Source organism: Oryzias latipes, chromosome 8, assembly GCF_053564925.1.
Source record: "Oryzias latipes strain Hd-rR chromosome 8, Olatipes_Hd-rR_3.1".
In the NCBI taxonomy this organism is placed as follows: Eukaryota; Metazoa; Chordata; class Actinopteri; order Beloniformes; family Adrianichthyidae; genus Oryzias; species Oryzias latipes.
In genome coordinates, this window is record NC_136244.1 from 4378743 (window position 1) to 4394309 (window position 15567).

At 41.9% G+C, this 15567-nt stretch overlaps 1 protein-coding gene across 1 annotated transcript in view; it reads left to right on the forward strand.

The window, feature by feature from the left end:
* Window positions 1–632: 632 nt before the first annotated feature.
* pkn1b (protein kinase N1b) overlaps window positions 633–15567 on the forward strand; it is a 44068-nt gene continuing 29133 nt past the window's right edge. The window contains exon 1 of the mRNA XM_023957994.2: window positions 633–1581. Within this exon, the coding sequence (XP_023813762.1) occupies window positions 1558–1581 (24 nt within the window). The 5' untranslated portion in view covers window positions 633–1557. The remainder of the gene's footprint in view (window positions 1582–15567) is intronic.

Below are 15567 nucleotides of genomic sequence, written 5' to 3' on the forward strand. Positions count from 1 at the left end.
TACCAAACTAGAACCTAAGACATCATCCAGGTCTCCCTCCATCCCAGAAACCACCAGTTCCAGCTGCTCCTGCAGGATGGCGCTGCAGGTCTCACAAGGCAAACGGACTGAAAGACTTTTTTGTCTTCCCAGAGCTGTCAACCCACTGAACAAAAAATAAGAGCTCTAAGAAAACCACTGGGTCTCCTTATCAACATGTGCAATGTTTGGTTCAGAAATGAAGTTCACAATTCAACTATTTTATATTTTTATATTTTACATTTTATATTTAAAATGCCTTTTTATTTCCAACCCTGACTTTTTTATATATTCTTTTTAAACAACATCCTAATTGTCGATACAATGGCAAAAAAGGAAATTCTGATTATGGAGCAGGTATTGCACTTTTTTTTTTAAGGAAATATGTTTCCTTGTAAACTTCTAAATTAGACGCTTAAAACCATTTATTAAATAAACCTCAATGAAAGAAAACAACAGATTATTGACTTTATTTGTCCAAAGTCGTGAAAATGTCTTTTAAAATTGATTTTCAAATTAAAAATGTGAAAAGCAAAAAAATATAATGAAATAAAAAGAATTACAACGAATTAATCTTTACAAGTAATTAGTATCAGGAGTAATAATTAGTTGTTTGTCATTTCTGCTCCAGAGTTCCTATTGGCTCATCTGAAGACGTCACGGCACTTACCTTTCTAACATCTTAGGAGCCGCTCGCTATAATGTAATTGTATCCTGTAAAAAAACGTTTCACTTTGGAAAAGCAGGCTGCTGCTGACGTCTTAACCACATGGCAGGATGACTTTGAAATGCAATCAACAGGTTGCGGCAGGAGGGCGCTACACTGCTGCGGTTCAGTTTGCGGCTCCATCAAGTTACAGGAAGTTAGCTACGGCTGCAGAGCAGCCTCGCGAGGGTGTTTTCAAGATAAAAGCACTGCCTCCTCAAAAGTAACAATTTTAACCACAGTTGGAGAATACGAGCAATTTATTTTTCTGATTTAAATATCTGAGAAGCAAAAATTAATGTAAAATGAAGAACGTAGAAAGATTGTGGGCAGCTAGAGTAAATCGAACGTTTATTTTGAAAGTGCCAGACGGAAGTGGTAGGAACATCCTCTCTCTTCGCATCTCTCACCGGTTCTCTCAGCCCACCACCAGAGAGGAGCGCCGGGGAGGACGACCCGGCTGTTGAGCGGAGCTGTGGTGGTTCCGGGCGGGCTTTGGTTCTCCTGACCATGAAACGGAAGCCCAGCGGCGGCGCCCGTCCTCCCGCCTCCGGACACCCCCTTCCGCGCTGATGCGGACCACCGTCCGAGAGTTGACATCCTGCCGCCGGGAGGTGATGGAGTCCTCTCCCCTCTGCGCCTCATGAATTAATGACTCGACTCTGTCTGTGCCCTAAACCCTGGCACGACCGAATGTATTATTTTGAAAATTAAAGATTCATTAATGTGAAGGACTATTGACTCACCGGCGGACTTAACCCAGCATTTCTGCGATGATTTGAGGCTATAACCTGCGATAATAAACATCAGCTGAAGCCGTCTAATAACTGGGGATGGCCAACAACAACGAGCTGCAGGTGAGTTTCCCCAACTTTTGAGCCAAACCTGAGGGATTTAACCACCTTTTCTCCATGTTTAATGGGCCATACATTAACAAATAAACTCACTTCTGCATTCTGAAGGTTAACCTTTCATTGCTCAGCATAGTTTTCTGCTGTGCTCAACACATGGAAACCACACAGACACTGACTGCCTCAGCCTGGCACTGACTATCTGGTGAGAAGTAACCCCCAATCCCTCAGTTTAGGCTCCAACCTCCTCCTGTGATGTGCCATGAAAGCGGTTGTGGGGTCAGGGGGTCGGCTGTTGGTTACACCGGTGTCAGATCCACTCACAACAGGAGGGACTTGTCAAAAATGGACAAAGCTTTTGTGCTTACAGTTATGACTACATGCAAGCTTTGTTTTATGAATGTGTTGCTTTGGACCAAAGCTATGAAGATGTTGGTGGAAACGCTTGATTGACGTGTGATGTTCAGTAATTATTAGGGATGTGTAAACGATTCGCTTTCCCTGTATGATTTGGGTCAAACCGTAATTTTGGGGTCAGGCTTTTATTTGAGTTTAATTTTACAAGACAACGCCAAAAACGTAAAATAAAACACTCTTTGAAATGTACTAATAAGTCATGTAGAAAAACTTTTATTTGGTTTATGCTAAGCTTGATGTGATGTAATAAAAGCAATCAATGATCAATCCACCTTACACACGTGTGTGACACTTTTAACATAGACGTGCTGGTATGCAGTAGGATGCAACGATTCACTTTCCCCATAATTTGGTTCAGTAGTGGTTTGGTTTATCCCTGTGTCTTGCTGAATCCAGCTTTTAGTCGTACAGTGCTGCTCTGGCAGTTGTTGTGACAACTCGGTTCTGCGTTACGGGGAACGAGGAAAGCCCCTCCTGTTTTTCGTGGAAAGTCTGATGTGGGCTGACAAGAAGTGCTCAGACTTTCAGAAACGCAGAGGAACTTTTAACCCAATTTACAATCAGTTGATTGGCTGTTCAGCCCCTTTTTAAGGGTCACGGGGTTGCTGGAGCCTATCCAATTGGGCGATAGGATAGGATAGTTCTCCTGTCTATTACAGGGCTCTTCAGATCTGCATAAAAGTGATTTAAGCAGACTTAAAATGCTCACTGAGGGCTGTAGAATCTGAGATGAGATTCTCTAATCATTTGTTCTATTAGGTGAGTTAAAAGCTTGTTTCTGGAAGAACGGAAGACCAACTTCAAATCTTTGAATCGTAACAGACTGAGACCCGAGTCTCAGCCTCACACTGATAAATCCGATTTTTACCATCTCAAGTCACTGATTGAATATTTATGATGGTTTAGAGAAGCTGATTCATGCCTCCGTCTCCTGTCTGCTCTTCAGCAAACTGCAGCTCATTTACAGCACTGCTGCCAGAGTTTGGACCAGAACCAGAACCGATCACATCCCTCCTGCTCTCAAATCCTCACACTTGAAGTCCAGTTTTTGGAGGTGCTACTACGACTAGTGTTTAATCATTGAATGGCGTAGAACCTAAAGCACTTAACGGATGTGCTTGTGGCACCAAAATCCTGGAAACAGTTAGTTAGTAGAACCTAAAGTCAGAACCAGAACCAGGCAGGATGGAGCGGCTCTCAGCTGCTATGAAGGAGCTGAAACCATCAACCAGAGCATTTGTTTATTTCTGGTTACGTCCAAACATTTTGCAAAGAGGGCCAGATTTGGATTATTTAATGAAAATGTTATTGCAATTGAATACTTTTCTTTTTTTTCCCACAAAAACAGGTAGATGTCTAAACACATTATTACCCGAGTTACTGTGAATTTTATATTTGAAGATCAGAAATACTTCACATTGAGTTTTATGACAGGAGCCTGCGGGCCGCTGGAAATTTGAATGCAGTCTTTGCAGACTTTGGACATCCTCTAAAGGTATCTAAAGGTATCATGCGTATTTCCTAATATGGTAGAAAGAATAACTTCCTAAAATCTAGACCTTTGCCTATTCTTTTTTTAGTCTAGAGTTTATGTTTCTGTTGAAAACTGTTTCGGACAAGGACCGCTGTAACAGTTGGGTGATTTCCGAGCTGCAGTGAATGCATCAGACGTGTCGCTCAACACTACCGGCCTCCTTCTATTCTAGATTTCCGTTTTGTTACTTGGACCGGGTGTGTGGCGTCCATCAGCTGAAGGGGGAACAGCTATCGCTGGAGAATGAGCAAATCAGGAGAATCCCGGTTTAGAGATTCTCGGCTGGGTTTCATTTCTTTGCACATGCGTCACTGCAGCACCTTGAACAGCTGTCTGGCTGAATCTGCCCCTGAACTCTTTTCTACTGCAACAGCCTCATCCTCAGTGGGTCAAAAGTGGGTTGGGGTTATTGAGATCACTGGGCCACCCTGGTAATGACCACAGGTTCAACCGGCATGTGACGATGTCCCTCACCTGATTACTGTGTCCTCCATCAATCAGCAGGCGGGAACCAATCCCCAGTCTCCTCTTGCTGGATCCATCAAGAAGCATTACAGAAACGACCCAATTCTCACTCCTCCCCCCATCTGTCAAAAAGCCATTATCCCTTCACGGCCAGAAAGAGACTATTAGTGTAAAACGTAGATAAACTAGCCGGACTTCCCCTCTTCTTCTGAGCGCTCTCATTGATCCGCAGCCTGTTTATGTGTTGGCCAACCTCTCCTTCAGATGGCTTTAAAGAATGTAAATGAGGCCTGAAGCGCTGATTCAATAACACACACTTTGAGGACGGCGTGCTCTCTACCGCCGCCCTCTCATGAATTCTTTATTTCACCCGGTTTCCTGTGGTTATTCTGCTTAAGAGGCTCATCTGAAAAGTAGCTGCTACTCTAAGAGAGGAGGAGGAGGAGGAGGAGGAGGAAGAGGAAGAGGAGGAGGAAGCCACATTAGTTGTTGGTTTTATGTACTCACTGGTGTCATGCATAGTCTCTAGCTGCCATGGAGAGTAGGTTTAGGGGGCCGTGGACCTCATTCATCCTGGATAATTTTGTGTGTCCCAGGAAGCAAACTGTGTTTCCAGTTTGCTGGAAAGCAATTTTTTAATGAACTCCTGCCGCTCTGCAGGAACTATGTCCTAGAAAATTACTCAGATTGTTTCGATTTTGGCTAAAAACTGCACAATTAAAATACCACTGGGAACACAAAAGGTGATTGGAGTGGGACTTTAATGTTTTAACAGCCGTAACGAGGAGCAATGATCATGGAGGAAACCGGTGGCCCTCAGGATCCACGAGCTGCTGGTCCGTTAGATCGCTTTCTGTCCTAAAACGTCATCTCCAGCTGATAAAGCCGATTGAATGATTGCAAATCTTTGGCTGGTTGCTAAAGGGTTTGGTCATGTCGGCGTGCTTTACAGCTCAAACAATGGCGAAACAGCTGACTAGTTTCTGTCCGTGTGCCGGCGGAGGAAAAAAGAGGAAGATGAAAATGAGGATGTGCACTGATTCAAACACAGCTTTGAAAAAAGATTACATTCAAATAAAAAACAGGCTATTCTTTATTGAAAATCAGTGTTTATAAACACATTGTTGTTGATGTGAATTATATTGAAATATATTTATAGATATATAATGTCTGGGTTTTGGATCTCAGTAATATTCACTTTAGAAAATTGGTAGAAGGACACGAAAAAGCGCTTTACAATTAAAACAAAAAAAACACAATATATTTAAATAAAAGCCCAACCCACCATTCAGGCTTCCCACTCCCCTCCGTTAACCCATATGACCCATGACCCCACACTCAATGAATACTAATATAAGTAACTTCTACAAGAAATGTAAGGCTTGGTTCTGCTGTGAGGTAACAGTATTTGGGAATCTCTTCATACCAGGAGCCAGCTTGGCCGTAGGAACATCGCCACAGTGCCCACCCAGACCGGGACAGCAGTGGGGTCCACTCCACAGCCGTGAGGCTGCAAAGTGAAACTCCCGCTGCCCCAGCAGGGCGACAACCGCCGACCAAGCAGGAAAGCGCAGGGAGAAAAGATCCCCACTGGGGCTAAAATCATAGTACGGTGCTAGAATTAAATACTTTACATAAGATGTATGTAAAAACATAAAATTGAGAACAAGATTAAATGCATACAGCATAATTAAATAGATAGAATAATAAGTATTAAAACTAATAGAATAAATATGCAGATTCGATCAACTAAAAGCATAATTAAAAAGTTAGGTCTTGAGCCTTTTCTTAAAAACTTCTACAGTCTCTGCAGGCCTCTGATCATATTTTGAGGACTTACTATTCTATTTTCAAAGTCTTTGCACGGCGTTCCTTTCTCTGCTTTCTTTCTCATAACGCTAACGCTGCCCCACCTGACTCCTTATGATCCAACGCATGAACAGAGTCAATTTTTCAGTTCAACACATGAGGTGAACAAAATGCACAAAAATTAAATGTAGACACTTACAAAATGGAAATATTTTGTGACAGCTACAGGTGATGCACCAAAAATGCTTTTTTTGTCTCTTAAAACATGGCAGTCAGTGTAAAGTTACTTCTGACACCAACCCCCAGTGGTGGTTTAAGGAACTCCCACATTTGGCACTTCCTTGTTTGGATCAAATTTGGAAGGTGGGGGGTTTCTACCAAACATTTTGGGGATTTTGCACAAAATCTGATAAACCAACAATCCTCAATGAAATCCAACATTTTACAGCCAACATGAACCCTATCTGACCTCCCACTCTGGCTGGAGGACTCATGTTAAGGGGGCGTCTAAGGTTGAAAATAATTTAGACGTTTCTGTAATCACATTTATTCACAAAACCTAAAAACCACAAGGGCATTTTATAAGGACACAACGAGAATATTTAAAATTCAGTGAACCTTGAACATTTTTGGGAATGCTTGGGCTACACTCTGGTTATGGGCACCTCCCAGGTTTTAACTGCTTCTTGCTGTTTGATCTAAGGCTACGTTCACACTGCAGGCTGAAACGACCCAATTCCGATATTTTTGCTCCTATGCGACCTGTATCTGATCTTTTCACGATAGTCTGGACAACACAGATTTGATCTTTTCAAATGCGACCCAGGCCACTTGGGTATTTGGTCCTGAATCCGATACGTATCCGATCTTTTGAAATGGGACCTCCGTCTGAACGGCCAGGCCACATGATTCCGAACCGTACGTCATCGATACGCTACAAACTTCATAATTCTGCGTTGAAGTAGGCGGGAACGAGAACATAAACATAAGCATTGGACGATGCTGCTCAGACCAGTCAGTGGAAAGCAAGCCAGGTCACCGATTTGATTGATATTTGGGGTGACACCTCTATTCAGGCCAAACTCGAGGGCTCTCATTGCAACCGGGCGGTTTTTGAAAATGTTTCCAGCGAAATGGCCGAGCGACTTTTTTTCCTTTCCGACCGTGGTCAGAAGCGCGGGGGAGATCTTTTCCAGGGCCAAAGGCAGATCCTCCTCCGGGGTTCACTTCCCCCTTTGGACCCTCAGATTCTCCAGAGCGGGTTAATAAAGAGTCAATAGCATTTATTTTGGGGGAAGCCTTCTTTTATTACCGTTCTCCTTCCTTCGTAACACACAACACCAATGCGCGCACCCGACACACTTCTGCCCCCCCCCCCACACACACACACACACACTCCCTCCGGCGCTCTACGCGCTCTCTCCTCTCTCTTATTACACACACAGTGGGTACAGATGATCCTGGCTCCATTGCCTTCTTGAAATGAGAAGATTGTAATTGTGCTGGCTCCTTTGTGAAAACAAATGTAATAATGCAAAAAGAGCTCCGCTGTTGACAACACTGTTGTTTACATCCATTGTTAACGTTAGCTTCTTCCGCAAACAACGAGTGACGTCGTTCACCGTTGAGTTCTCTTCTGCGCATGTGGGTCACTTCTGGGTCATTTCATGGTCACACAGGAGATCACAAAAATTTGCATTTAACAGAAATGTGAACGGCCTTGCAAAAAAATCAGATTTTTTTCAAAAAATCGCAATTGTGCATTAAGCCCTGCGGTGTGAACGTAGCCTAAGAAGCCCAGTTTTCCAAATCAACTCTTGGTTTTAAAGGTATTGATCTAATATAATTTATAAGTCGTATGCTGTTCACAATAAAGGAGCTTATAGAATCAGAATTCAACAGCCCATTGAGACGACTATTGTTATAAAATTGGGCTATATAAATAAAATGGATTTGAATTGAATTGAACAGAACCATCGTTGTTATGCAGGTGGAGTCCGATCGGAAACTGAAGTAGAGAGGAGGGGGTTGTCTGTGTGACCCAGTTGTGGTTACTTGATGCACTGAGGTGTGCTGTAGCCACGCAGGAGTCATGTGATATCCCGTTGAAGCGGTGTTGGTCGGAGGCTTCATGGGAGCAGCCAGTGTCGGTTCTGTCAGTCCACAAGCTGTGGAAGTGAGAAGAAAAACAGTCATTGTAACCCGTGGAGACACTTGCAGGGTGGCCTGAACTCTGAGCTTTGAACTGTAACCCTAACTGCTGCTTTTGTTGTACTTTAAATCCATTTCTGGGCTGCTGGAACAGGGTTAGCATGAGCAGCCAGATGCCATTGTTCGCACAGAGTTTTTTTTACCCGCTATTAACAATACTCAGGATATAAAGAAAGTCATAGCTGGGGGAGTATAAATATCTCATAAATTTCTCAGTCTACGTAGAAAAATGTTTGAAGAAAAAGGGAGAATTGTATGGGGATTGGAAGTTTTGTCCTTGAAGAAGTCACTTTCAGCTGCTTTTATGGGATAAGTTACAAAAAATCCTTTGTGATTTGCTTGACCTTTTTCTTGGCTTAATTAAGTAAATTGCAACTTGTTACATCACTCAAACTTCTCCAAAAAACGGTCACGATAGTTTCAATCAATTTCTAGCTGCAGAAAATTCTAATTCTGTTCCTTTTTTGACCTTTTATATCCATTTTGTGTAAAATCCTGCTGTTTCTTCATTATGGCTAATTTAAGACGCTTTGGGAGCTAAATTGCTTTCGCTCTAATGTTCTACTGTGAGTCTGCAAAAGAAAGAAGGAATTATATTGTGGTCATAAGACTTCAGTTTAGTTATAAAGCGCCCATTTACAGTCATGGCTGTTTCAAGATACTACACAAAAGCAAAAATATCCAACTTAGATAATCTTTTTATGGTTGTTATAGTTTATTTCGGTCCAGATCTTTCTTAAGAGACTTTATTGTTTGAGTGTTGTTTTATTCCCAGACATAAAAATAAGATACAAGCACTAATGTCTTTAAACTATGCCTTAAGTCTTGTAAATTGGGTTACATCTACAATTTAATAGATAAGTGCAGCTGAGTTTTGTCATCTAGACTTTTCTCTGGAATTTGTGCAGTTTTTACCTTCAACACATGAAGGAAAAGGCTTTTTGGCTTTGTGGCACAGAACTCTGGTCTGCTGAAACATGTTAGAAAGTAAAATGAATGACTCCGCCCATTAAATGACATCACTGCATCAAAGACACCAAACTTGACACAGTAGAGCTGTCAGACTCAAAAATATTCATAGAAACTCAAACCATAAGGAGGTTTACAATACTGAGACGTAAAAAAAGTTTGTAGTTTAAATGATGACAATTTTCCAAACTCCTATTTTACCTTCAGTCTGTCTGCAGGTGAAAAATAAGCAAACAAAATATCAAGGCTGTAAATCCCTCAGTGAACCCATAGAGTGAAAATTTTAATGCTATGGGCATGCAGTAAGCGACAGGTCATAACAAACACTTATGCAGAACGCAAGGGTGAAGTAAGGGTGACATAGGTGAGACGCAGGCGTGTGGTATGAATTCTTTTTTTTTTAGACCCCCCCCTTCACTGTGAAAGGGGCCCACAAGTGCCGGGGACCTAGGTGGGAACTCATTGTGTGACTTTAGGAAAAAATTAGGAAATAAGATGATCAGAATGTAGTTTGTGTGGACATCCTCCTGGCCTCCTTTGGGTACCTACATTTGTTCCCATGATCGTAAAAATTGCAGGTTCGATTCTCGCCTTGCACGCCCATGAGTCGATGCGTCCTTGGGCAAGACACTGAACCCCACCATGCCTCTGGTGGTAAGCGGGCGCCTGTGTTCGGCAGCCGCCACCAGTGTGTGAATGTGTGTGTGACTGGGTGAATTGGACTGTGACTGTAAAACGCTTTGGGCCTTGTAGGTAGAAGAGCGCTATATAAGAATAGACCTTTAACGCCATAGATTTGTACACATGCAAATTTGTACACATTTGTACACATTTGTTCATATGCACACCTAGGTCATTAGTCAATAAAGAGGCAGTACTTGCACCTTACTAAAAGCAGGGATGTCCAACTCCAGGCGTCGAGGAATGGACTCCTGCTGGTTTTCCAGAAATCCTGCCTTCTACTAAAAACTTCCATCAGGCGTGTTTAGCCAGTAAAGCACTTCAATGGCAGGTTGGTTGGATAATATGTTGGCCCCTCGAGGCCTGGATTTTGACACCTCTGGAACAGAGTGTGACATACGGATATGTCATGAATGAGTACAACTTACATGAGTAATTGTGTGATACACTTACCACATGCACAAAAAACCGTATGTTCCATTTTGATGACGTCCCTTAAGGTGGACGAAGGAGCTTCAAGGGAACTGCAAGACACACCTGTGCTCCCCTTAAAATGCTGCCGCTCCTCTTGACAGCCCTCCATGGGCAGGGACAACCCAAAAACCTGTACGAGTGCATGTGACTAAGGATCTAGATGGATCCACGAGAAATGTATAGAACGTTTCAAGATGATTCCAGAAACCAAGGTTTGTCTTTTCAGACAATCACCAGAATGAAGGTCTGATGGTAAAAAAAAAGGCATATAACTTAAACACGTTCACTGCGGAGGTTTAACGCTTGTCTGGGGCAGAACACAGGCTTATGTCATTAAAACATATAATCTGTTAGCGAGGGTGACGGATATAAAAGAAAATAACTTTATAAATACAATTATTTTACAGAGATTACAAAAAATGTGTGGGGGAAAAAGTATATTTGAGTAACTTCAGAGGGGTTGAATTTTATTTTGTTTCACAGAGACATTGTGAAGAATTTTGGGAGATTCTGTTGGTTTTTTTCTCCCTATGGACGGCATCCCTAGGGAAGAGGGATAATCATGTGCTTCATAGAGTGGACCTCTTACCCCCCCCCACCCACCCTGTCATAATCATTATTAATCTTCCCTGCCCATTACCATCAGGCCTGCACAACCGTTCCATTACACCGTGGTGCTCTTTCCACTCGCCGTGTCCAGCACCAGCCGCTGTTTCGGACTCGCTTGAATATTTCATTAGTGTAAAGCGTCTGCGTCAAAGTAGGTCATTGAGTCATTAGAGTGAGCAGTAAGACACAGATCAACACAGCAGGACATCTTCATAACTGCAGATTTAAGCACATGTTTGATTTTGCTGGTGAAATCTCCGGTGAACATCGACGCCTGAATTGGACAACATCAGAGCTTGGATTGGTCCCAGGAAGTGGGGGGTGTGGTAATGGTTCCAACCCTGTAGTGGATGCAGCTCATTCATTTTTAAGGCTGCCTTTTTCTGGAGAGGATTCAGAGCTTGTGGACAATTGGGGTTTTGTTGAACCACATGGGTTGGTTACTTACTGCGAACTGAACAAAAAGAAGTAAGAAAGTTCCAAAGCCGACTAAGAATTGGTTGAGAGTTGGGGGACAGTCATAAAAGAGAGGGGACACAGTTGCTAAGGAGGCGAACTCTTGAACAAATAAATATCCAAACTGCTTTTAGGTTTAAGGTCCACACCTAAAAGCAGGCTTCCACGTCCATCCATCCTTCTGTTAGTCTGTCCATGTGTTCATTTCCAAACCTACTTCCCTGTTTGGTGTCACGGTGATGCCCGAGCCTACCTAGCCACTGAAGGGAAAAGGTGAGGTATGCCCTGGACAGTTCAACAGTTCTCCCTGTTCCTCTGGTGTGAATGTAGGATTATCCTGATGATAAAGGAGTAAAGACGAACCTAATTAGGTGAAATTTACAGTAAAAAAGAAAAACCCCACAACAGGAATCCACAAACCTCTAAGTTCGTTCCACTTCAGTTTTCTCTCCACTCTCAACAGTGCAGTGTGAAAGCAGTGTTCCCAGTTTGCTGGACTATGCCAATGTGAAAGGTCTCCTAAAGTTGGATCACAGTACTTTGACGCCTGGATGTGGACTTATTTAACGCAACATCTTGCTTATGTAGTTTTCTAGCTGTTATTTGCACATTTACTGTTGTATTTCTAGGAAGCGTCTGTTCATTCTTCGTATTTTGCTCCAATTTATGCCAGAATTGAGCTGACTCATGTGTCTGAAAAAAACACAAATATGTTGATTATCGTTGAGGTTGATGATTAAGATAGTGGTGATTCAGATGACTAATGACTGTTTTGATGATGGTAGTGGTTAGCATGCTCACCTCACAGGGCGAAGGTTCTGGTTCAAATCCCAGCTGGGTCCTTTCTGTGAGGTGTTTGCATGTTCTCCTCATGCATGTGTGGGTTCTGTCCCAGAAGTCAAAACACACGTCTCATAGGTGTGTTGGTGACTCTAAGTTGCCCCTTAAGTGTGCATGTGAAAGTGTGTGATTGTGTGGCCCAGTAGTGGATTGGCAATCATCCACCTTCACTTAACAGGGCCTGGGATAGGCTCCAGCAACCCCATGACCCCGAAAGAGAGGAGGCAGATTTGGAAGAAGGATGGATGACTGCTTCATGTGGTTTTGTTTTGGCTCTCAAACCCTGTCACTGAGCTTTAAGGAAGTCTGTTCTGTCTTCCAAACCATGAAGGGCCTCATTAGTTTTTGTCTGCACAACACAGTCATCCACCTTGCTGCCATGCAGGTGGTGCTCACTGAAGCCTTCAGAAAACAGCAGGTTATGTCTGCAGGAGTCTCGTCTCATAGTTTTGATAAACTCAGTTCTTTTTTTTAATTATTATTGACTGATTTTGTTTTACCCTGAAGAGCAACTACCTCTAGACTTTATGGACTACCGTCCTGCTGAAGAAGTCCTTCAGCGTCTCTTTTTTTCCTTTTGATCTCAGCCCGTTTTATGCACAGCAGAGGAGAATTCTGCTCTGTTTTATCCCTCAGACTCCAAACAGAGCACCTGCTTGTTGCTGCCGCACACACAATGGACAATGCCGGGTACACAAACACATTTACTGAGGTCTCTTGATGGTATAGACTATCTCACAAAGACACCATTCATGCCGACGCGCCGCAGCACACAGATGTGCACACCAGCGCTCACAAGACCCTCTTCTTCTCGGGGTTCCTCCGCCTCGTCCACATGATGCCTCCCATCAAAGCAGCACATGTTAAGCAACACTGCACTTTTCACAGCGGCAAAAGGAGATTTGCCATCAGAATTTCTCAGAATATGAGGGATTTTCAGGGATTATCAGGCAGTTGACACACAGTCCAAGGTACACTGCTTAAACTGTTAACGCATTCACGTAAAGGCAGGAAAAAGGATTCAATAGTCACATGTTTTAGTGTAAATCTTTTTATTTTAGCTATAAATTGAATTCGTAATCCAGAGTTAATTTTAAAACATGTGAGGTGGGATATTCCGATGAAGAGATTTTTTTCAAGTCACACTCAGATGAGACGATTTCTCCGTCTTCTGCTGGGATTACGGTACTTCAGAGTTGCTGCGAAATAAATAAATCAATAAAAAAACTAGTGGTAGATTAATCACATCCCATCGACGAAGTGGACATCCAGCTGCTGAGATTCAATCACATGCTATGTGTTCATGGATCACCAGTTGTATCCTCATCGCAATATTGATCACTAACATGGCAAGTTTTCCTCATATCGTGCAGCCCTACTTTAGATCCATTATAATTGTCATCATTTTATTTTCTCTTTGAGATTGGAAAAGGTGTTCCTCAGCTCCACAACAGCTGTACTTTAACCTCTGTTGGGTGTTTGTAGAAGCTGAGCTTTTTGGAGAATCCGACTTCAAATGGTCCTGTTGGTTCCAAAACCACAAGCTTCTGTCCTTTCTCGAACACAGTTATTGTTTAAGAAAAGCCGGCATTCTGTGACATCACATCCTGCCAAGATAGCTATGACCAAACCGCTAAAAAAAATGGGTTTAACTTTAGAAATATATAGAAATATATATATATAGAAATATAGAATTCTTGGAGTTATAGCTCTGATCTTAAATCCTTCGGCTGGAACACCAGTGAATGTGTCCTCTTTTTTTTCAGTTTTAGTCTCAGATTATGCTGCCCACACTCCCCCATAGGGAGAGGTCTGTCCCTGATGTGTTTATGCTGCCTGATCAGACCAGCAGACCACCCTGAAGCTCATTAGAGCAATCAGATTGAAAGTCTGCCCTCATCTCCCGCTATCACCTATCACTACGCTATTACTGGTAGAGTGGTAATCTCCGTTTTTATCTGCAGATGGGATAATCTGGCAGATTATTAAAGACAATCACAGGGGGAAATGTTTTTTTAAATTTTTTTATGCATTGATATCAAAACTTGAACAACATTACATAAAATCATGAATGTTAGTAAATGCTTTAATCGGACTGATAAGCGTGGAGTCATTTGGAAATGCAGCTCCTCCATGTTTTATTTGGAATAATTAGAGCTGGATGTAAAACAATGTCTTTGAATCGATGCAAATTGATGCAGAAAACTTGTTTTTCTGTTACTTTTAAAAATAGACTTCCTCATTTTAAGTTCTGCCATTATTTTGTCTGTACTACAATAACTTAAAGCAAAATTTGTTTGCAAGCAAAACAGTTAAAAAGTTATCAAACATTAAATGAAGGAGAATCAGATCATAAGTAATTTTAACCATATATGTGCCTATTTATGAATAGTAGCAATTCTAAATTCTTTATTTTTTAAGTGATTCATATCTTGAAAAGATCTGATTTTTCTACGTATTTTTATTTTATTTTATTGTCTTTTCCTTTGTTTTGTTGCTGGAATTGCTTGAAATAAATCGAATCAATCAATTTACCAAAAAACGTCATGTTAAATGAAAAGTCCTAATAAGTCAAACTCTGTCAGGATGACACGACAGCTGATTTTAAACGCCCTCCATGTGAATCATAAAGATGAACTACACTTTTGCATCTGTTTTTGTACATTTACCGGCAATTCAGTTGTTTTATTCTTTTGCATGCCTGAACAGCAGATTGATAGACTTTTCGTTTTTGTATCATAGCTTTTTATGACTTAGAGTTTTCTTTACATCTAAATGATTACAGTGCAAATGTCCCTTTAGAACCTATCGTTTGGCTTACATTTCACCAAAACACTTCTGACCTCTCAGACTTGTTCTATCACTTTACAGCAGCCAGAATAAAAGCCCTTCTCACTAAGAAGTCTATAAAAACCAAAATCCATGAATTCTTTGTGCTGGGTTAAAGGTCATCATCCAGTTTAAAAAATGTTTAATGAATTTAGTAGTTCTTGACGTTAAAAGTCTAATTTTGATTAGAAATGATTGGATTTTATTCATCCTAATTAACCTTAGACTGGTTTGATGATTCATGGAATAAAATGTCCAAGTGGTACAAATCTGGCGAATCTTGCTCCAGTTTTCTTTCACAGTCCTGTTCCTATAAACGAGAGACTTTGGGGTCGTATATTTCTGGTCGGGCACAAACCGCATTCATTCACGTCGCCTCCATGATCGCTTTTGAACTGGTTGGCCCTTCCGTTCTCTTTAAAAGGACGCCATCCACATGTCACTACCAAATCGGAGTCCCTGATTGGTCAAAGTTCAATGGGTTTAACTTTCAGCGTGTGTTCAGCTGCCGCACGTTTTGTAAGCAGAGCCTGAAAACTCACGTAAAAACGGGAAGCCTGAAACCCAAATTCCCAGCCCGGTGGGAATGATTTAGGATAAAGCCAAAAACCATCAGAGGAATTTTTGAAAACCAATACTGTATACGTAGATGACTTTCTGTCACGTCAGCAACTTTCAGTTCTGCTGGAATTGAAACA